General features: G+C 66.6%; 14 protein-coding genes across 14 annotated transcripts; 7 read left to right on the top strand and 7 right to left on the bottom strand.

The window, feature by feature from the left end:
- Positions 1 to 223: 223 nt before the first annotated feature.
- Positions 224 to 1,224, top strand: MICPUN_60373 (predicted protein; the record flags this gene model as incomplete). The annotated part of the gene is made up of 2 exons (XM_002504049.1): positions 224 to 484; positions 724 to 1,224. The coding sequence occupies 2 exons, from the start codon at positions 224 to 226 to the stop codon at positions 1,222 to 1,224; spliced, it is 762 nt and encodes a 253-aa protein (XP_002504095.1).
- Positions 1,225 to 1,362: 138 nt separating this feature from the next.
- On the top strand, positions 1,363 to 2,735 carry MICPUN_60372 (predicted protein; the record flags this gene model as incomplete). The annotated part of the gene is made up of 1 exon (XM_002504048.1): positions 1,363 to 2,735. One exon carries the CDS (start codon positions 1,363 to 1,365, stop codon positions 2,662 to 2,664), a length of 1,302 nt encoding a protein of 433 aa, XP_002504094.1. The 3' UTR covers positions 2,665 to 2,735.
- Positions 2,736 to 2,755: 20 nt separating this feature from the next.
- On the bottom strand, positions 2,756 to 3,783 carry MICPUN_60371 (predicted protein; the record flags this gene model as incomplete). Its single annotated transcript, XM_002503699.1, has 3 exons — positions 2,756 to 3,040; positions 3,131 to 3,385; positions 3,502 to 3,783. 3 exons carry the CDS (start codon positions 3,781 to 3,783, stop codon positions 2,756 to 2,758), a joined length of 822 nt encoding a protein of 273 aa, XP_002503745.1.
- A 530-nt stretch (positions 3,784 to 4,313) lies between these two features.
- Positions 4,314 to 4,853, top strand: MICPUN_83278 (predicted protein; the record flags this gene model as incomplete). Its single annotated transcript, XM_002504047.1, has 1 exon — positions 4,314 to 4,853. One exon carries the CDS (start codon positions 4,314 to 4,316, stop codon positions 4,851 to 4,853), a length of 540 nt encoding a protein of 179 aa, XP_002504093.1.
- Positions 4,854 to 5,002: 149 nt separating this feature from the next.
- Positions 5,003 to 6,060, bottom strand: MICPUN_60369 (predicted protein; the record flags this gene model as incomplete). The annotated part of the gene is made up of 2 exons (XM_002503698.1): positions 5,003 to 5,623; positions 5,749 to 6,060. 2 exons carry the CDS (start codon positions 6,058 to 6,060, stop codon positions 5,003 to 5,005), a joined length of 933 nt encoding a protein of 310 aa, XP_002503744.1.
- Positions 6,061 to 6,428: 368 nt separating this feature from the next.
- On the bottom strand, positions 6,429 to 7,463 carry MICPUN_101665 (predicted protein; the record flags this gene model as incomplete). The annotated part of the gene is made up of 1 exon (XM_002503697.1): positions 6,429 to 7,463. The coding sequence occupies one exon, from the start codon at positions 7,461 to 7,463 to the stop codon at positions 6,429 to 6,431; it is 1,035 nt and encodes a 344-aa protein (XP_002503743.1).
- Positions 7,464 to 7,921: 458 nt separating this feature from the next.
- MICPUN_60367 (predicted protein) lies at positions 7,922 to 9,646 on the top strand (the record flags this gene model as incomplete). The annotated part of the gene is made up of 2 exons (XM_002504046.1): positions 7,922 to 8,038; positions 8,351 to 9,646. 2 exons carry the CDS (start codon positions 7,922 to 7,924, stop codon positions 9,644 to 9,646), a joined length of 1,413 nt encoding a protein of 470 aa, XP_002504092.1.
- An 18-nt stretch (positions 9,647 to 9,664) lies between these two features.
- Positions 9,665 to 10,525, bottom strand: MICPUN_108692 (predicted protein). The gene has a single exon (XM_002503696.1). The coding sequence runs from the start codon at positions 10,471 to 10,473 to the stop codon at positions 9,745 to 9,747; it is 729 nt and encodes a 242-aa protein (XP_002503742.1). The 5' UTR covers positions 10,474 to 10,525; the 3' UTR covers positions 9,665 to 9,744.
- Positions 10,526 to 11,080: 555 nt separating this feature from the next.
- Positions 11,081 to 12,208, top strand: MICPUN_60365 (predicted protein; the record flags this gene model as incomplete). The annotated part of the gene is made up of 1 exon (XM_002504045.1): positions 11,081 to 12,208. The coding sequence occupies one exon, from the start codon at positions 11,081 to 11,083 to the stop codon at positions 12,206 to 12,208; it is 1,128 nt and encodes a 375-aa protein (XP_002504091.1).
- A 135-nt stretch (positions 12,209 to 12,343) lies between these two features.
- Positions 12,344 to 14,029, bottom strand: RCC1 (regulator of chromosome condensation RCC1; the record flags this gene model as incomplete). Its single annotated transcript, XM_002503695.1, has 1 exon — positions 12,344 to 14,029. The coding sequence occupies one exon, from the start codon at positions 14,027 to 14,029 to the stop codon at positions 12,344 to 12,346; it is 1,686 nt and encodes a 561-aa protein (XP_002503741.1).
- A 602-nt stretch (positions 14,030 to 14,631) lies between these two features.
- CNX2 (molybdopterin synthase) lies at positions 14,632 to 15,729 on the top strand (the record flags this gene model as incomplete). Its single annotated transcript, XM_002504044.1, has 1 exon — positions 14,632 to 15,729. One exon carries the CDS (start codon positions 14,632 to 14,634, stop codon positions 15,727 to 15,729), a length of 1,098 nt encoding a protein of 365 aa, XP_002504090.1.
- A 69-nt stretch (positions 15,730 to 15,798) lies between these two features.
- On the bottom strand, positions 15,799 to 16,863 carry MICPUN_101662 (predicted protein; the record flags this gene model as incomplete). Its single annotated transcript, XM_002503694.1, has 1 exon — positions 15,799 to 16,863. One exon carries the CDS (start codon positions 16,861 to 16,863, stop codon positions 15,799 to 15,801), a length of 1,065 nt encoding a protein of 354 aa, XP_002503740.1.
- Positions 16,864 to 17,240: 377 nt separating this feature from the next.
- MICPUN_101661 (predicted protein) lies at positions 17,241 to 19,091 on the top strand (the record flags this gene model as incomplete). The annotated part of the gene is made up of 1 exon (XM_002504043.1): positions 17,241 to 19,091. One exon carries the CDS (start codon positions 17,241 to 17,243, stop codon positions 19,089 to 19,091), a length of 1,851 nt encoding a protein of 616 aa, XP_002504089.1.
- A 94-nt stretch (positions 19,092 to 19,185) lies between these two features.
- MICPUN_60360 (4-toluene sulfonate uptake permease) lies at positions 19,186 to 20,118 on the bottom strand (the record flags this gene model as incomplete). The annotated part of the gene is made up of 1 exon (XM_002503693.1): positions 19,186 to 20,118. One exon carries the CDS (start codon positions 20,116 to 20,118, stop codon positions 19,186 to 19,188), a length of 933 nt encoding a protein of 310 aa, XP_002503739.1.
- Between the last annotated feature and the right edge of the window lie 20 nt (positions 20,119 to 20,138).

Genomic DNA, 20,138 nt, shown 5'->3' with positions numbered 1-20,138 from the left:
ATAACGGACGGTCGCAACGGGAGAGGTGGTCAAACCTTCGAGCACGGTGCCGCGCCGCGCGCGGGCCACAACACGCGACGCGGGCGCACGTCCAGGTCGCATCATCGCGTCGCGACGCGAACCCTCCGCGTGAACGAAGCGCCGAACCCACCTCTCCCGGAAGAGAGGCCGCCAGGGAAGCGAGCGAGACGCGGGACGCAGCGCCAGTCAATCATCTCTCGCCATGGATCAAGGCGAGCGCCCCAAGTTCCGCAACGTCGAGCCCCGCTCGCGCCAGGAGCGCCTGGCGAACAACGACAAAGAGATGCTCGAGAAGCTCAGGCTCGAACACAGAAGGGGAGGCGCGTACAGATACGACAACCCGGGGAACATCATCCAGCCCCCCGAGGACTCCGCCGCGTTCATCTCGGAAGGGGAACGCTTCGGCACGAACGCCGCGCAGGAGGAATACGAGAATCGAAGGCGCAGGATCCTCGAACGCGAGGTACGCGCGGTCGTTAACCCCCGAATCACCAACTCGCGCGCGTCGACCGCGGCGGCCGCGCGCGAGCGTCCGCCCTCCATCGTCGGACGCGACGCCGACCCCACGTGCCACGAATCGAGGAAAACCGCACCCCTTTTTTGGGTACCGGCGAATCATCCTTCCGATTCCGCGCCCCACCCGTCCGTCCCCGTCGCGAAACCCCGCCTCAACGCCCGTTCCGACCCTTCACCGACCCGCAGGAGTACTTCGAGCGTAAGCGCGAGGCTAACCACCAGCGCGAGACCGCGCGCTGGCACAAGGTTGACCTGGAGGGCCAGTGGGAAGATGAGCACCTCGCCGAGCTCAAGGAGGGCCCGGTGCCCACGAGGAACAAGAGCAGCGTCCGGTACAACTTCATCACGCTCCAGTACGAGGACTCGTACGAGGGCGAGGCGCTCAAGTACCAGGACGACATCGTCAAGCGCAACGCCGCGCTGAGGGCGGGCAAGATCAACCACATGCGCATGGCGGAGACGAGAACCGACTACGACGTAATCACCGGGTTACCAAAACCCAAGGTGCGGGTGCCCGTGCCCGAGCTGGGACCGGAGCCCGTGGCGCCGGAGAAGGTGGAGCGCGAGAAGCCCGAGGCGTACAGGGTGGACATGCAGTACGGCGTGGGCGACGCGGCGGTGAGGGAGACGCACGAGAAGGAGGATTGGAAGTTTGGCGGGCGCGGCGGCAACACCTGGGGGCGGTGATTTTGACAGTGACGACTTTCAGTTGTAAAAGTTGATAATGTTACCAGTAAGGGGACGACCCTTCTCACGAACGCACCGCGCGAGCCACCCCGCGACGCGCGTCCACCGCGGGTCCGCCGAACGACCGCGTTTCGCGACATGCGATCGCGCGATCGCGGCGCGGTCGCGCTGGCCGCCGCCGGCGTCCTCGCGCGCGTGCTCCTCGCGATCCTCGGGTGGACCGAATCGGCGAGCGAGCGACTGGAGCTCGCGTCCCCCGTCGACGCCCTCGCGCGCATCCGCGAGGGCCACGCGCTGTGGGGAATGGGTCAGTCGCCGTACGGCGGCAGCGCTCTGCACGCGCCGCCGCTCTACCTCGCGCTCGTCGGGCCGCTCGTGGCGAACGCGCCCGCGGGCCTCGTCGCGTCCGTCCCCTTCATCGTCGCCGACCTCGTCGTCGCCGTCGCGATCCACCGCGTCGCGACCGCGTCGACCCGAACGTCCCGCGCACGCGGGTCCGACGCCGCCGACGCATCCCCAACGTCCCCCGCGTGGGTCGTCGCCATGTTCCTCGCCAACCCGTTCTCGATCGCGTCCTGCGCGGCGGCGTCGTCCGCGGGCTTCAGAGCCGCGGCGCTCGCCGTCGCCGTCGCCGGCGCCGTCGAAGGGACGCCCGTCGTGGCCGGCGCGGGATGCGCGGCGCTCGCGTACCTCGGCGATCCGACGTGCGCGGCGCTGACGGTGCCGTCGCTGGCGCGCGCGATGGCGCGCGAGGGCGGGTTCGGGGAAGAAGGGACGGGGAAGAAGGGGAAAGGGAAAGGGAGGGCGGGGGGCGGGGCGCGGAGTGCGTTTGTTCACCTCTGCGCGTGGATCGTCGGCTGGATCGTCGCGCTCGTCGGGGTGAGCCAGGCGGTGATGTCAAACGCACGCGCGGCGCCGATGGATTGGATCCGCGCGACGTACGGCTTCCGGCTCGTCGCCGAGGACCTCTCGCCGAACCTCGGGTGCTTCTGGTACTTCTTCACCGAGATGTTCGACAACTTTCGCGTTTTTTTCCTCTTTGCGTTCGACTACTTTCCGGTGGCGCTGTGCGTGCCCGTCGTCGTCAGGCTCGGGTGGGACGAACCGCTGTTCTGCGTGTTCGTCGCCAGGCTGCTGTGCGTCGTGTTCTCGCCCTATCCAACCCTCGGCGACGCGTCGGGATACCTCGCGTTGCTCCCGCTCTTTCGAGCACAGCTGGCGGGCGCGGGTGGGCTCGGGTACCTCGTCGCCGCCGGGTACGTCGCGAGCGCGTTGCTGTCGCCCATCATGTGGCGGCTGTGGATCGTGGACAGGGTGGCGAACGCCAACTTCTTCTTCGCGACGACGCTGGCGTGGATGGCGACGCAGAGCGCGCTGTGCGTTTTGTGCGTCGAACGAGTCGTCGCAAACTCTCGTTTGGCTAAAAAAAAGTCCGAGTGAACGAGTGAGTCGGTAAGATTACCTTCAATTAGTCGCGATGTAGGAGATGAAACTGAGATTTAGAGGTGGTAGTGTCGATGGCGATGCGATTTCATCGTCTATCGTCGGTGCCGTCGGTGCCGTCGTCGTCCTCGACGGCGCCCACGACGACCCATCCGCCGTCTTCGCTTCTCCTCACTCGCGACACCCGGACCCTGGTGCCCCCGTCGCCCTCCGCCACGACCCCGGTGAGGTCCACGTAGTGCTCGCCCTCCTCCACCTTGAGGTAGAGGACGAAGCCGAAGCCCACGCCGTGATCCATCAACGTCCGTTCGCGCTCCATGCGCTTGCCTCCCTTGATGATGTCGACCTGCTCCGCCGGAACCTTCAGCTTTTTCTGCGACGACGGGGATTGATTGGGGAGGTTTCAGGCGAGTTTTCACACGACGCGTCGTCGGGAATTCGGAGAGTTTGGGACGTAACTCACCGCCATCGACCTGCACACGTCCTGCACGGTGGTCAGCGCGTACTTGTACACGTACTTGTGGTCCCTGGAGGTATCCCCGGGCGAAACGTCGAAGGGTCGCAGGTAGAAATACGTGGGTTCATCCGGCGCGATGAGCGGATCCTGGCGGATCATGCGGATGCTCTCCAGGAACCGCTCCTTCTGCGCCCGCATCGTCTCGTCCATGTGGTCGCCGTTCTTACTGGCTATGACAATCTTGACGATCTTCTCGAGTTTCTGCGGGGTTTGGGACCGGACGCGAGACGCGCGCGTCGGGTAAGCGACGGAGGAGGCGGCTGGAAAAGATTTACGCGAGCGACGTCGATCGATCTCGAGGCGCGATGGGGCCGCACCTCCTTGAACTCGTCGTTGACCCTCCTCCGCTCCCTGTCCAGCTCGGATTCGTCCAAGTCGTCGACATCCGCGTCGTCCTCGCTGTCGCTGACGTCCGAAAACTTTTTCATCCGCCGCTCGCTCCCCGGGAAGTACCCGAAGCCGTCGGTCTCCTCGTGCAGCCTCCGCGCATCCGCGCGACGCTCGGCGTTTCGTTCCTTGGCGAGGCCGAGCTCCTCGCGGTGCTTCTCGAGCCACTCGACGGCGGCGTCGTGCTGCTCCTGCGTGAACACGCAGTTCATGGGCGCCGCTTCTTCTGTCGGAGGGCGGCACGCCGCGGAAGGGAGGCGGGTCGCAGTGCCCCGTCGCGCGTGGGTCGCTTCGTTTTAACGCATCCCGCCCGAAAACGGTCCCGCCTCCCCGCCTCCCAAAACCCTCCTGTCAATCCCGTCGAGGTGGGCACTCCGCACGACGCAGGAGAGGGGCCGGGGACGCGACGTTCCCAGCGATGACACGCGCCGTCGCCACCGTCGCGGCCGTGGCCACGCGCCTCTGCGCGCGCGTCCCGTCGCATTCCCTGGCCCGCGTCGCGCGCCGCCAGGGATCGCGGCTCGCGTCGCCCCCCCAGTCAGCGCCCGTCCGCGCGCATCGTTCACGCCACGTGTCACGCGCGTCGGCGTCCACCGACGGCGGGGGCACCGCGGACGACCCGTGGAACAAGGGCCCGATCGACCTGGACGCCAGGCTGTACTCCTACCTCCTCGGCACCACGCGCGAGCCGGAGGTGCTGCGGCAGCTGCGGGTGGAGACGTCCACGCTTCGGGGCTCGCAGATGCAGGTGCCGCCCGAGCAGGGGCAGCTCATGGCGCTGCTCATCGAGCTCATGGGCGCCAAACGCGTGATCGAGGTCGGGACGTACACCGGTTACTCGTCCATCGCGATGGCGCTCGCGCTGCCCGCCGACGGCGTCCTGGTCGCGTGCGACACGTCCGAGCCCTCGTTCGAGATCGCGAGGCGGTACTGGAAACTCGCGGGGGTCGAGTCGAAGATTGAGGAGCGGCTGGGCGACGGTAAGGCGACCCTGGACGCGCTGCTCGCCAGGGACGGTCCGGGGCACTACGACGTCGGATTCGTCGACGCGGACAAGAGGGGATACTGGGAGTACTACGAGAAATTGCTCAAGCTGGTTCGACCCGGCGGCTTGATCGCTGTCGACAACGTGCTCTGGTACGGCAAAGTCGCCGATCCGGACGTCGCGGATAAGCAGACGGAGGCGATCAGGGAGTTCAACGCGCGGGTAGCGGAGGACGAGAGGGTGACGCAGCAGATCGTGCCCGTGGGCGACGGCCTGACGCTGTGCCGCGTGCGGTGAGGATGACGACGAGCGGTGAAAAAGATGCTTGGGAATACCCTGGTTAACCCAAAACCTTATAACACCCTGGCTGGGGAGGTGGAGAGTGGAATACTCCGGGACATATACTCCGAGTGTCGAATACAGTTAATACATCGCGCGGGAAGTAATCACAGGAAGTAATCGGGCGCCGCCTTTTTCGCGGGCACTCCCCTCGCCTCCTGCGGCGCCGCCTCGAAAACCTTGAAGCTCTTTCCCAGGTTCTCGTCCAGCTCCATGATCGCCGCGACGTTTCCGCACCTGTAGCAGTAGTTGGGCGCCGACCACACGGTGACGAGCTGCTCGTCGAACATCCACTTGTACCCCTCCATCACCAGCTGGTGCGCCCTGGCGATCAGGTCGATGTTATTCGCCGCGTTGAACTGCTGGCACACGTCGCCGCCGAAGAGGTACCCCGCTCCCCTGGGGCTCAGTCCCCAACCCGTCACGTCCTCGGGATCGGACCACAGCAGATCGCACATCGCGCCGTCGTGCGGTACCTCCTGCTTCCGGTCGATGGTCCGTATCTGGTCGACGGTGGTGATCGTCGGGGAGAGTCCGCCGTGCACGCAGAGGATGCGGTTGTCAATGAGCGCCGAGAGGGACAGGTAATCGAAGATGTCCGTGCAGTAGCGCCACACGTTGACGCTGCCGTACTTGCGAAGGCACTCGTCGTAGAAGCCGTACACCTGCGTGATCTGCCTGCTCTCGTGGTTACCCCGGATCAGGAATATGCGGTCGGGGTACCGAACCTGCGTTGTCGCGGGAATCGCGGGGGCGGCGACGGTGAGGGTTGAATTCGAAGAGTTTTTTTTGGGGCCCGCGCCTCGAGCGCGATCCGCGCATTGCGCGGGGTGAACGCACGTCGGGGACGTACCTTGAGCGCCAGCAGGAGTAAGAATGTCTCCACGCTGTAAAACCCGCGGTCGACGAAGTCCCCCATGAACAGGTAGTTCGTCTGGGGACAGTCGCCGCCCACCTTGAAGAGCTCCATGAGGTCGTAGAACTGTCCGTGTATGTCACCGCATATCGTCACGGGCGAGTCTATCCGCTGCACGTTGCTCTCCTCCACCAAAATCTCCATCGCCTTGCTGCACAGGAGCTTAACCTCGCTCTCCTTCAGCACCTCGCACCGCCGCAGGGTCTCGATCATCCTGTCGAGGTCGGACGTGCCGCCTGCTGCCGCCATTTTTACCCCCTCTGATGAAAGAATCGCGGGAGACGCGCTCGATGATCGGCGCGCCGTCGCGGACACGAACGTCCCCTCGACGTCCCCCGGCCTTTAGCTCCGGACGAACCTTCCACAAATCCCCCACCCGACGCTGTGGGCTGAACCCGAGCTCGGGCCCGACGCACGCGCGCGCCGCGAGTGACGTCGCCCTTCCACGCGGTTCTCGAAGGCGGGAAATGATGCTCGGGAAATGACGTCACACGGCTCTTCCAGTTAGATTTTCTTAATTACGGTTAAAATAAAATAATGGCCAGTTTTTCATACGTGAAAACATATATCCTCGGGGTGGCATTTGCGTTTAGACTTTTTGACGTTTTTCGCCGCTCCTACGCAACCACCCTGGCCTCGTCGACCCAGTACTTGTCGACCAGTCCGTCCAGCAGAGCCCTGGGAAACTTCACCGGACCTTCCTTCTCCCCGCTCCCGACCACGCTCTTGAAGTGCTCCACGACCGGCACGAGGTCCCGCATGTCCCGAACCACGATGTCGGCGCCTCTGCCGTCGTCCGATCGTTCACCCGCCATGAGCGTTCCCGCGTGGCCGTCTTCGTTCTCGTCGGAGATGTGCGACCCGCCGACGTACCCAACGATCAGGCCCATCTTCGCGTTCGCCGCGCTGCCCACCCCGGACGTGCTGTCCTCGACGGCGACGGAATTCGCCGGAAGCGCCGCGGTCTTCTCCGCGGCGAGGAGGTACACCGAGGGATCCGGTTTGAACCGCGGGGGTTCAAAGTCGGACTCGCCGCTGTGAATCTTCTCCGGCGGGAAGTATTCCTCGTACTGACACGCGACGACGCTGACGGGTACCCTGGGTTTGCCCGAGGTGGTGGCGATGCTGAAGTCGTACCCGAGCGCCTTGAGGTCGGCGAGGACGCCCGGGACGTTGGGGCACGGCTTGGCGAGCGTGGCGAGCGCCTCGACCGTTTCGTCCTTTTGCAGCGTCAGGATGTCTTTGCCGAGCGCCCGGGTGGTTTCGATCGTGGGCAGACCGCTCTTGGCGCGTTGCTCGTTGACGTGCGCGAGGACGAGCGGGTCCTCGGCGCCGGCGGCGCGGACTTCCTCGATGGACGGCAGCCCCGCTTTCTTGCGATCTTCCTCGACGACGTCAACCATGAACTCGAAAGCCTTGCCCGCGTTGTCGCGCACGTAGGTACGCATGCACTCCTCGGAGAGGTACGCCACGGACGCTTCGGGGAAGTAGGGCGCGAGCTCCCAGAACGCGACGATCATCGCGGGCGTCTCGGTGTCGCCCAACGTGCCGTCAAAGTCGAAGAGGACGACGGTGGCGGTGTCGCTGATGGCGGACGGAGTCGGCGCCTTGCTGGTGACCTCCTCGGGGTTACGCAGCGCCGAGCGGGCCATGACGAGCGAGCGGGTGGTGCGCTTGGCGCTGACGAGGGCGGGCGCCTGGGTCGGGGACGCGAAGGCGGGGTCGGGGCTCGGTCAGGTGACGTCACGCGCGTTTGAAAATGGAATAACATCCGCTGCGATCCCGGTCGCGTGACACATCGGATCTGGCGGTGGACGCACCTTCCCGCGGGAGGCGACTTGGCGACGGCGAGTGAGCGGCGCCGCGGCGGCGACGACGTGGGCTCTGCAGAGAGCGGCGGACATCGACGGTGGTCGGGGGGTCGACGCGGGCGACGGCTGTGCAGTCGCGCGCTTCGGTGTGCCGGGGCCCCTGGATAAGCTGACGCGATCGTGACAAACGCAACAGCAGCGGCCCGAGATTTCGCCCTCGGAACTCGACGCTGGCTTGATGAGCAGCTGCCTTCTCGGTCGAACCGCACTGTCTGTCGAGCGCGACGAGAGCGGCGACCATGAGCGCCCTCGATGAAGCACGGAAAGAGAAGGTCATGAACGCCATGGAGCACACCAAGGCGTTCATAGCCGCCGTCGCGGAGTTCGACGCGGACCAGGTTCGCGCCGCGGCGGAGGTGCGAGCCCGCCCCCGTCTCCGTCATGCCGGACGCAACCCTCGCCGACTTTCTCCCCCGGGTCGACGCCGCCCCGTCTCGTTAACGCCTCCACCGCTGACCTCGCCCCACCCGACCGCGCCGCGCCGCGCAGCTGTTCAAAGATAGGACCGGCGGGAGCGTCGCCGGCCTCGGCGACTCCAACGGCCGAACCCCGCTTCACATGGTACGCGCCCCGAGACCCGACGACCGCCGCCGCCGCCCCGCGCGTCTACCCCCGAAAAACCAGCGCGACTGACCGCCCCGACGCCGTCGCCCCTCACCGAACACCAGGCCGCGCAGCGCGGGGACCCGAGCATCATCAGGGTCCTCGTCAAGGACGCGGGCGTCCCGGTCGACGCCAGGGACAAGGACGGCGCCACGCCGCTCATGGCCGCGGCGGACTACGGCAAGCCCGACGCCGTCAAATGTCTGCTCGCCCTCGGCGCCGACGCCTCGGCCAAATCCAACAACGGCACCGCCGCGGTGCACAGAGCCGCCGGGAGCGCCATGGGTGGCGGCCCTAAGGACGACAAGGCGTCCCAAGACTGCGTCAAGTGCGTCAAGTACCTTCTCGAGGCGCAGGAAGGCGGCGTGGACGATACCGCGGCGCTCGAGTCCCGCGCCGACGACGGAGCCACGCCGTTTTTGATGGCGTGCAGCCGGGGCGCGGAGGCGTCGGCGGAGTTCCTCGCGACGCGGGGCGCCAACGCGGCGGCGACGCTCAAGTCGGGGGTGGGCGCCGCGTCCCTCGCGGCGGCGTCGGGGAACCCCGGCGCGCTGAGGGCCGCGCTGCGCCACGGCGCGCCGACGGGCACGCGGCCCGTCGGCGGCATGAGCGCGCTCCACATCGCCGCGTCGCATCCAAACACCTCGACGCACTCTCTGGAACTCGTGAAAAGCCTTCTGGATGCCAAAGCCGACCCGAACGTCGCCGACTCGGAGGGGCTCAAGGCGGTGCACGCCGCCGCGGCGGTGGGCCGCGGAGCCGTCGTCGAAGTGTTAATAAAGGTCACCGAACCCGACGCGGGTGCGGAGGAATGGAACGCGTTGGCGGTGCAAAAGACGGTGCAGGCGAAGCTCGCGGCGATGGGCGCCGGCGGCGGTGAGAAGCTCGCGGCGACGCCGGAGGGCGCCGCGCTGGCCGCCGCGCAGGTTTCCGAGACGTGCGTGCCCCACGACGTGCCGACGGAGGTGAGGGACGCGGAGGTTGCGGCGAGGACGAAGCGGGAGGGCGACGAGGCGTTCATCGCCGGGGATAACGCGGCCGCGATTGACAAGTACACCAAGTCTCTCGACGCGGACGGGACGAACGAGAAGGTGTGGGCGAACCGCGCCGCCGCGAGGCTGAAGCTGCGGGATTACGTCGGCGCCCTGCGGGACGCGAGGACGGCGAAGAAGATCGACTGCGAGTACGTAAAGGCTTGGTTCCGGGAGGGAACGGCGCTGACGGAGCTGGGCGATTACGAGGGCGCGGCGCTGTGCTTCTTCGAGGGGATGCAGGTGGAGGGGCAGAGCGAGAACCCGGACCTGAAGCGGGGATTCGACGCCGCGATCAAGAAGGGACGGGACGCCATGATCAAGAAGTGATCGAGAAGGTCATCCCCCAACTTATTATATGATATCGTATCAACATCGATGCATCGTCGCCGCTCGCGCCGCGAGGGCGACAACGGGCCAACTTTCGGTCAAATGATCTCGGCTCGATAATCCCACGCGGGGGCGGGCTCGGCCTCCTTGGGCGCCGCGCCCCCGGTCTCCGTCACGGTCACCTCACTGGTGCCCCCGATCTCATCAGCGGCGTGCGCCGCCGCCGCCGCCGCCGCCGCCGCCTCGTTCTCCCTCTCCGCCTGTCGAATGCGCTTCTCCTCCAGCATCTCCTCCAGCATCTCCTGGTCCTCGCACCCCTGGCGCAGGAACGCGGTGGGCGGGTGGACGTGGACGCCGAGGAACGCCGTCCCGAGCCCCCCGCCGTCCCCATCCCCCGCGTCGCCGAGCTCGATCAGGTCCTCCTCGCCCTCGGACGAGTGCGTCTCCTCCGTGCCGCCGTCGTCCATCGTCTCAACGGACGCTTCGGGCTCATCTTCGCCGTCGTCGTCCATCGGCTCGTCGTCCTCCGCCGCCGCCGCCGCCGCCGCCGCGGACTCGAGTATCTCGTCGATGTCGCTCCGAATCCCGAGGTTCGTCGGCGGGTGCACGGCGAGGTCGGGGCACGCGGCGGCGGTCGGTCGCGACGAGGTCAGCGGCGAGGTGGGCACGTGATCGGGCGCAGCCACGAGGGAGTCCGCGTCGGTCGACTCGCGTCGCTCGGCATCGCGCCCGGCGTCGGCCAGCGCGGCGGTGATTCGCACGTGCGCGGCGAAACACACCGCGCATAGGGCGAAGTCGTCGCGCGCGCACAGCTGGCATGCGTACATCCGCCCCACGCAGTGCAGTCCGCACCCGCCGCACCGGATGGGCTCGTCGAAGGGCGTGCGGTCGACGTCCGACTCAGCACAGCCGACGACGTGCGCGAGTTCCTCGCCGTCGCGCCACGCGACCGTCTTTCGCCTCTTACCGCGCGGGGCTTCCGGCGTCGCCGTGCCCTCGCCCGGGGACGAGCTCTGGCTCCTGTCGCGCTTCCGCAGCACCCCGCGCACCGCGCTCACGTCTCGCGCCGCGGACAACCCCATCTTGTTTTTTTTTTCCCGCTCCGCAGCCTAACGGTGCGGAGCCTTCGAGAACCCTCGAGGGCGCTTGGTGCGAGAGCGACGTCGGACGCGATCGATGGGTGAGCCGACGGGATCGAATTCGTGCGGACGCGGATTCCCCCGCGCCGAACGTACCCTCCCGCGGTCGCGAGCGCCGCGCCTCTGACGCGCGGCCAGCGTCGGTCGCGGAACTCATTTCGTGCCTGGTATCGGCGCCCGTGTTTGCGTGGCCCAGGTGAGAGCTCCGGCTCCGCCGCGACAGGTCACAACCGCGGACGCACCGGAGACGCGCGCGCGCCGCCGTCGTTCGATCCTCCGCCGCCGCCCCGTCACCATGTCGAGCGCGCTCGTCTCCTCGGCGGCCCCGACGCTCGCGATGCGCCGCGCGCTCGTCGCGCGCCGCGACCGCGTCGTCGCCGACGCGCGTCATCACAGGCGATCTGGCCTATCCAACCGCCGCATCCGCAACCGCCCGGGGCCCAGGTGCGAGGCGTCGGACCCGTCGTCCTCCTCGGACGTCGACCTCGTCTCCGGCGTCGCGTACTCCGAGTACATCCGCGACGCCGCGGGCATCTCCCCGCCCGCCGAGCTCGGCGCCCTCGCCGCGGTCCTCCGCGCGCAGGGCGCCGCCCTCGTCGCGCCGAACGATCGTGGCGGGATCCACCCTCTGTGCGTCCCGCTCGCCAGGCGCGCGGACGACTCCACGGTCGCGCTGATGATCTCCCCCGCGGGGGATAACACCGTGCAGGTGGTCTCCGTCGCCCCCGATGGCTTCTCCCTCTCACTCCTCGCCAAGACGTGCAGGGATTACGTCCACAAGGCCATCGTCGAGGAGGAGGCTGCGGATGGAGACTCTGCCGACGTCGCCGAGGCGGCGGGCGCCATCGGCGCGTCGCTTCACGAGCCCGGCGCCTTTCACACCCTCGGCAAGGAACTCCCCGTGTACCTCACCCTCCGCGTGGGCAAGTTCCCGGACGTCATGGAACAGCTGGCGCGCAGGCACCTCGACAAGGGCGACGAGCAGAGCGCGCTGGTCACGTGCGACTTGTACAAGGCTACGTTCGAGGGATGGGGCCGGCCGCACTGGTACCTGTCGCAGGTGTACGCCGACGCGGGCAGGCACGAGGAGGCGAGGGACGCCGCGAGGTTCGCGCTGACCGACTGCCAGTGGTCCACGGCGGGCGCGCCCCTGGAGCAGCTGCTGGAGCGGTGCGGCTGGGGCGGCCAGAGCGTGGACGAGACCAAGACGTTCATCGAGACCCGCCGGGGACCCGCGGCGGAGCAGTTCGACGGACCGAAGAGCGACAAGCAGCTCGCGGAGGAGGAGGCGGCGGTGCTGCTGGACAAGGTGTACGCGGGAGAGATGAGGCTGGGCGAGATCACGCAGCGGCTGGCGAAGTGCTACATGGACAGCGACAACGGCGCGCTCGCCAAGCTGGTGATGTCGTCCATCTCCATCTGATTATTTTGCCGCGGTTTTTTGGGCAAGCGTCCTACATCTCGAACCTATTTATAATGCGGATTGTTTCATCCGACGTCGTGCAGGATAGGCTACTCTAGCTAGCTAGCTAGCTTGTGTTGATCACTCGAGTTGCAATCAGTAGAAGAGCATGTAGAGGACGGTTGACAGCGCCAGCATAGGAAGCGACGCGACCCTTCGATCCGCGGCGTTCACGGGATTGCCCTCGGCGTCGATGTACGCGTCCAATCCCGGGCCAGGAGGACCAGGCGGACCGGGCGGGCCCGACACGTTCACGTATACGTACACCGTGTTGTTGCCGCTCGGGCTTGGACTCGACGAAGAAGCACCGCTGGCTCCAGCCGCGCCGTCCGAGCCGGGACTTCCAGGTGCGCCAGCCGCGCCGTCCGTGCCAGGAGAGCCAGGTGCGCCCGCCGCGCCGGGGCTTCCGTCGTTGCCGGGCGGGCCGGGCGGACCGCTCGGTGCGGCGCAGTCGTCGGCGGTTATGCACACCCGCGTCGGGCTCGGGGATTTGTCGTGCAAAGTCTGGTCTACCCCGTTCCCGAGCTGCCCGTAGCCGTTCCCACCCCAGCACCAGATACTGTCGTCGTCCAGAACGGCGCACACATTTAAGGAGCCCATCGACACGCTTTTCGCGGTGCGCCCTGACGGTAGGGCAACCCCTGTTGGAAGATTGTTAGACGAGTAGAGAACGTTTCCGGTTCCAAGAACCCCATAATCATTTTCACCCCAGCATTTCATGGAGTCATCGTCGAGTATTGCGCAGGCATTTCCGCTTCCAGCAGCAACGCTCTTTGCAGTTCGTCCAGAGCCAATGTTTACTACGCTCGGTGCGGTAATGGGAGCAGTGGACACTGTGCCCTGCCCGATTTGTCCCTCTTGATTCCGACCCCAACATTTCACAGTGCCGTCATTCAGTGCAGCACAGGTAAAGCAACTTTTCCCAACTGACAAACTCGCTGCCCCTGCGCCCAATGTCACCGCAACTGGACTTTGTTGGTATTCATGGATACCATAGGGCGTTCTCCCGAGCTGACCTTCGCTGTTTGAACCCCAGCATTTCACCGAATCGTCGTCCAGTGTGGCACAAACAAATCTTTTGTCTGAACCCCAGCCGGAAGTTACCGTTTTCGCCTTGCGGCCGGAGCCGAGGTTTACCACCGCAGTCGCCTCGGGGGCGTACTTATCCGTGGTGTAGCCGTAGCCGAGGACGTAGAGGTTGGCATAGCCCCAGCACTTGAGGGTGTCGTCGTCGAGGATAGCGCACGTGTGTTGGTACCCTGCAGACACCGCCTTTGCTTTGCGCCCGGCACCGAGGTTCACAACCGCCGTTGCCTCGGGAGCGGTTCTCCACGTGGTGTCGCCGTACCCGAGCCATCCCTGACTGTTTTGGCCCCAGCATTTGAGGTTGTCGTCGTCTAGAATGGCGCACGTGTGCGTATATCCACAAGCCACCGCCTTAGCGGTGCGACCGGAGCCAAGGTCCACGTTCATCGGGTTGCTCGTGTGACCACCTTTGGTTCCGATCCCGAGCTCACCATTAGCATTGTTACCCCAACACATGAGCTTACCGTCGTTGAGGACAGCGCATGCGTGTGTGTATCCAACGGATACGCTCACCGCATTCGCCCCGCCCGCCGACAAAAGCACCGCGAGCACCGCGCCGCCGCGAACTCGACCGCGACGCCGGGGCGAAAATTGTGCGCCCCTCGAACGAGGGAACGCGAAGATCCCGCCAGTACCCGCCACCCAACCACTGCCGGGAACGTCGCGGGAACCCGCGTCCCGCGCGTCGGATGACATCGTGGAGTTCAAGGAGACTTGGGAACGGCGCGGGTGAACAGAAGTTGGATGCGCGAGGCTTGTGAGGTTGCACGGTTCTTGTGTAGAACACGCTGGAGAAGGTCTCGGCTGATTTGCCGACGCGCGTGGATTCTTTGTTGATCCAGTTTTCTTATTATTTATTTCTTTACGCGTACAGTCAAACAGTATCACAAAAATTCTTCAAACGCCAAATGTGCACACCGTAACTCAAAACGCGTACGGCTCCCGTCGTGGCGGCCCGCAAATGCACCGACCGGACTTGTCGTTCGTCATTGCGGTCCCCCGTTGCTTTTTGCCCTAGCGACGCACTGCACGGGCGCGCGGGACCGACGCCCGCGGGGTTGGATAGGATGTGGACAGTGGGCGGGCTCGTCGCGACGCACGTGCGTCGGCGCGTCGCGTCGAGCACCGCGTCGTGGCTCAGATGGAGCGGCGGGGTCGCGGGGGGCAGCGCGCACGATTCTTCGACATCCCACGAGCAGCACGGCACCGCCGACGGCCGGGGGCGCCAGCAGGGCAAGCAGCGTTCGCCCGCGCATCGCGCGAACAGCCCGGTGCGTCACGCGCGCACCGCCGCGAGCATGCCGAAGTACGACGAGGGGTGGGAGGAGAAGGAGCGCGAGCCGCCTGCGCCCGGCGAGCGCGTCAAGGCGCTCCGGCGACAATTGCGCGAGGAGGCCATCGCGGGTCGGTCCGGCCCCCTGGAGGACACGTTCGGGCGCCGCCACAACTACCTGCGGATATCCCTCACCGAGAAGTGCAACCTGCGGTGCCTGTACTGCATGCCCGAGGAGGGCATCGACCTGACGGCGAAGGAAGAGCTGCTGAGCACCGACGAGGTGGTGCGCGTCGCGAGGCTCTTCGTGGCGAACGGCGTGGACAAGATCAGGCTCACCGGCGGAGAACCAACCGTCCGCCCCGACCTCGAGGAAATCATCCGCAGACTCCGCGCGTTACCCGGGCTGAGGGACATAGCCATCACCACGAACGGACTGACGCTGCACAGGAACCTTCACGCGCTTCAGGCGGCTGGTTTGACCCACGTCAACATCTCGTTGGACACGCTCGTCCCGCCCAAGTTTGAGCTGCTCACCCGGCGCCGGGGTCACGACAGGGTGCTCAAGTCCATCGACCGCGCGGTGGAGCTCGGGTACGACCCGGTCAAGGTGAACGTGGTGCTGATGCGCGGCGTGAACGACGACGAGCTGCTGGACTTTGTGGAGATGACGAGGGAAAAACCGATCAACGTTCGGTTCATCGAGTTCATGCCCTTCGACGGGAACAAGTTCGAGGAGAAGAAGGTGGTGAGCTACTGCGAAGCCAAGGAGAGGATACTGGAGAAGTATCCGACCCTGACGCGCATGCAGGATCACAGGAGCGAGGTTGCCAAGAACTTCAAGTTGGACGGACACCGAGGGACGGTCAGTTTCGTGACGTCGATGACCAACCACTTCTGCGGCGGGTGCAACCGACTGCGGATCATGGCTGACGGGAACCTGAAGGTGTGCCTGTTCGACCAGGGCGAGGTCAGCCTCCGGGACGCGATGCGGGGCGGCGCGAGCGACGATGAGCTCATGGACGTGGTGGGTAAGGCGGTCGGGAACAAAAAGGCCAAGCACGCGGGGATGTCCGACCTGCAAAACATGGAGAACAGGTCCATGATCCGCATAGGCGGCTGACGCGTTTGGGCTGTCTCCTAACTAATGAGTCGACTAAATCGCGCTACTTGTAATCTTAAGGGTTTCAACTCAATACGCCGCCTTCACCCCAGCCTCGCTCGCCGTCTTCTGCATCTCCATGATCTTCATCATCACGAAATCCCTCGCGCTGATGGGCGCGTACCGAGCCTCCCGTCCCGTTCGCGCCAGGCACGCCGGGTGCGTCTCGATGATCGCGTCTTTATCGGGATCGAAGAAAAACGCGATGGAGTACCTGTCCCGTACCGCCACCTCCGGCGGGCCCGCCACGACCCTGTGCGCGGTGGCCCGCCACTCGTCGTTGGTCCACCGCGCCATCAGCGCCCCCGTGTTGACGACAGCTGTGGCGCCGCCCCGGCCGGGTGCTTCCATCCACTCGGCACCGTCGAACTCGCCACCCGCCGCGCCTCCGACTTGATCGGTCGCCGCTTTCTTCACCTGTAACCCCGCGCCGTTGACGACGGAGTCGTGGAAGAGGAGGGTGACCATGCCAAAGTCGGTGTGCTCGCCCACGCGCAGCTGCGTCGCTATGTCGTCGTCGTTCACGGCGGCGGCGGCGTCGACTGGCGGGAAGTGAAGAAACTGGAGCGTGCACTGGTCGACGACTTGGAAGTTGCGCTCGAAGAAGCGCGAGTCGTCGCTCGGGAGCTCCAGCGCCAGCGCGCACGCCACCGCGATCCTCCTCGCGGCGGCCAGGCACTTGCGATAGAATCCCTCGCACGTCTCGGCGAACCCGGCCGGGGTGCCGCGCATGACGTTGTCGAAGACGTCATTGTTTTTATATTTGAAGCCCTCGCGGAGGTCCGCGGGCCTGCGCGCGTTGAGAGCCTCGCTCGCGAACGCGCTGAACCCGAGGTTGGTGACGGGATCGTACGGGTTGAGCTTCGCCTTTTCATCGTTCCCGAGGGCGAAGAGCGCCGCGGACTTGGAGAAGGCGTCGGCCACGTCTTCGTCGGTGATGCCGAAATTTGTCATGTAGAGGAAGCCGGTATCGTCGCGGCACGCCTCGTTGATTCGAGCCGCGCAAGACAGCTGCGCGGCGGTGGGTTCGTCCCCGACGACGATGCCCTCGTCGGACATGAACGCGGAGAAGTCCACGGTGGGGAGCGACGGCATGTCTCCCGCGACGGGCGCCCGCGGGGCGCTCGCGACCCTTCACAGTGAAGCGTCGCATCAAGCTCGCCAGTGAACAAACGCCGACGACGTCGGCACCTCCGAGGCTGTCGATTTCTGTATTCAAACCTCGGCGTCGGGCGGCCGTCGCACTAGCGCGGTGCGCCATGGCGGAGGACGCGGGGGTGACCGCGGCTGGCCCGGCGGAGACCGCGGCTGGCCCGGCTGAGGACGCATCGCCCGCCGAGCCCTTGATCGAGCGCGACGAAGCCGCGCCAGATGGCGAGGCTGACGACGGAGGTCCGTCCGATGAGAGGGACGACGACGACGACGACGACGACGAAGGCCCTCCGCCCTTGAACGCCGCGCAGGCCGTGCCGATGACCCAGGGCGAGGCGCAGGGCGCACTCGCGTGTAGCGTGTGCCTCGAACCCGTCGCCATCTCGGGACCCCACCAGGTGTGCGCTCTGGCGTGCGGCCACTGCTTCGGCCACAGCTGCATCCACACCTGGTTGGAGCGCAAGAAGCGGGGCAACGGCGGACGGTGCCCGCAGTGCAACAAAAAAGCCGTCACGAAGGACATTCGCAAGCTCTTCGTCCCCGACTTTCGCGCCTTCGTGGACACCGAGGAGCTCGACGAGGCCAGGGAGGCGCTCGCCAAGGAACGCGCGGGCCGCATCGAGGCCGAGGCCAACCAGCTCCGCATCTCGCAGCGGCTAAAAAAGACGGAGGAGCGGCTCAAGGAGTGCGAGCGGGAGAGGGACGAGGCGATCGAGCGCGCCAAGAGCGGCGCCGGCGCCGGCGGCACCCGGAACGGCACCCAGGGCGGCGGCGGCAGGGACGGCGACGCGGCGGCGTGGGGATTCTTGCAACCGTCCGTCGGCGGCACAGCTGGCGGCGACAGAAAACGTAAAAAAGAAACCGACGATGCGAGAGGCGAGGGAACCATCCTTCGCGCGTTCGACCCGAACAGGGAGGAGACCCTGGAGCGCGAGCGCGTCGAGGCGGAGGAGGCGCGTCGGAGGCGCGCGGAGGAGGACGAGCGGCGGCACAGGGAGTCGATGCGCGGTCGATACTCGGTTCGATTCGTCGCTCCCGTTCGCGGCGCGAGAGCCTTCGACGCGAACGGTCAGATCGTCGCCGTCGCCGAGCAGATGCCGGGTCGGGCGATGGACGGCGAGGGCGTGGCGCTGACGAAGATATCGCTGGGCGCGCCCGCGTCGCAGCGGGTGCACGTGCGTCTGCCGCGTGGGAGCGGCGCGGTTCGTGACGTGAGGCTCAACGGCCAATCGGGGCGCGACATCTGTCTCGTGGCGAGCCTCGGCAAGAGGCTCACGGTGGTGGACAACGTGTCGGACAGCGTGTGCGCCAGCGTCGGGCTCCCGGCGCCCGCGTGGTGCTGCGCGTGGGGCGGGTGGGGGATCGGTAACACCGAGAACCACTTTGGCGTGGACCCCTCGGAGGACCCGAACCTCGTATCCGTCGGCCTCGCGAACGGCTGCGTGCTCATGTACGACTTACGTCGCACGGACGCGCACGTGGCGAGCGTCGGGGTTGAGTCCGGCGCCACCCCGGTGCACTCCGTGATCCCTTTACCCAAGACCGTGGGCGGGGGCGTGATGTTCGGTAACATGAGCGGGGCGCACCATCACCCCGGCGGATCCGGAGGTTCCGGAGACGGTTCCGGAGACGGGACCGATTCGCCGCGGTGGGCGACGCCGCTCGCGCCCGGTCTCCTGCGGATGGAGGGCCCGTGCACGTCCCTTTGCTGGGCGCCGGGGTCGTCCACGGTCGTCGCGGCGCAGCGGGGGGTGCACGACATGCCCGCGCGACACTCGCTCGCGCGGCGATTGGGCGACGGCGATTCGGCTATCGACGGAGGGGGGGATTCGGATTTTGGGGCGGCACGTCGGTGGTCCCTGGGCGCCGTGGCGCAGGGACACGTCAACCAGAGCGTCCTGTCCCGCGTCGCGTTGCTCCGGCCGAGGGTGAAGGGGCCGCCCACGTTCCTGGCGGGCGCGTGCGAGGCGACGAACTGCGTCGCGGTGTGGCGATGCGGAGACGGGGCGATGACGCAGCGACTGCCGCCGCATCGGGGCGGCGACCTCCCCGTCAATAACCAGATCTTCGACGTCAGGAGCTGGTCCAACTCCAGGAACGGCGGCGGCGAGGTGCTGGCGTCGCTGTCGAAGAGCTCGCTCCAGCTGTGCGCGTGGCAACAGGAACAGTGACGGGGCAGAGACGTGAGTTAGGCGGCAAAGTCGAAATACGACATTCATACTCCGCTAAAACCGCTAAAACCGCCATCGCCACCTAACATTACACTCATCGGCCGAGACCCGCCTTCAAGAACGCCGCGCCCACGCACACGAACACCGCGCCCAACGCCCGCTCCGCGTCCCTCTGCGCGATCGCTCCCTGCAGCCTCGGACCGATCTGCCCGCCGCACATCACCCCGGGCACGGTGTAGCACACCAGATTTCGGGGAAACTCAAATGCCGCCGGCGTCTCCCCGCCGTAAACCACCGACGCCTGCGCCGCCGCCGCCGCCAAGGCGACCACGATGACCACCGACACGCTCGTCCCCGCCGCGACAGCCAGCGGAAGCTTCGCGTCGCCCCGTCGCGTCAGCTGCGGCACCACGCTCTCGCCGATACCCACGGAGAGTAGCCCCGTGAGCGCCCCGCCGAGCGCGGTGGCGGCGAGCGCGACCGCGTCCATCGCGGGCGCTCGATACGCGTACGTGGTCCCGTCGGTATCCGTCAGCGTCATGCACTCATCCGCCGCGAGGTCGCCGGATCGATTCCCCCCGTCGCCGCACGCGCCGTCGTCGTCCCTGGGCGCCGCCAGGTACGTCCCGAGCATCGCCATCATAGCGCCGTATCCGAGTCGCAAAAAGCCCGGGTCGGCGGATGCCACCGAGATCCCCCCCGCGACTCCCGCGGGCACGCCCACCGCGATGAACGGCAGCGATACCCTCCAGTCCACCAGCCCGCGATTGGTGTACCCGATGAGCCCGGACGTGAAGCCGAAGCACTCGGTGAGGAGCGCGACGTTGAACGCCTCCGCGGCAGAGTCCAATGGGTACCCGGGCCCCAGCATGGGGAAACCGAGGAGGAATATCGGGGAGAACAACGCCGCGCCTCCGATTCCGGTGAGCATCGCGGTGGTCGCGACGCACACGGAGACGGGGAACATGAACGCGTACTTAGTCCAGTAGTCGGATTGGTCCGCCGCGATCTGAGCGAGCTCGACCATGGACGCGGCGGGCGGGAGGC

Source organism: Micromonas commoda, chromosome 7 (assembly GCF_000090985.2).
Source record: "Micromonas commoda chromosome 7, complete sequence".
In the NCBI taxonomy this organism is placed as follows: Eukaryota; Viridiplantae; Chlorophyta; class Mamiellophyceae; order Mamiellales; family Mamiellaceae; genus Micromonas; species Micromonas commoda.
The sequence above is the reverse complement of the archived record's forward strand: the minus strand, read 5'-3'. Positions and strand labels throughout refer to the sequence as shown.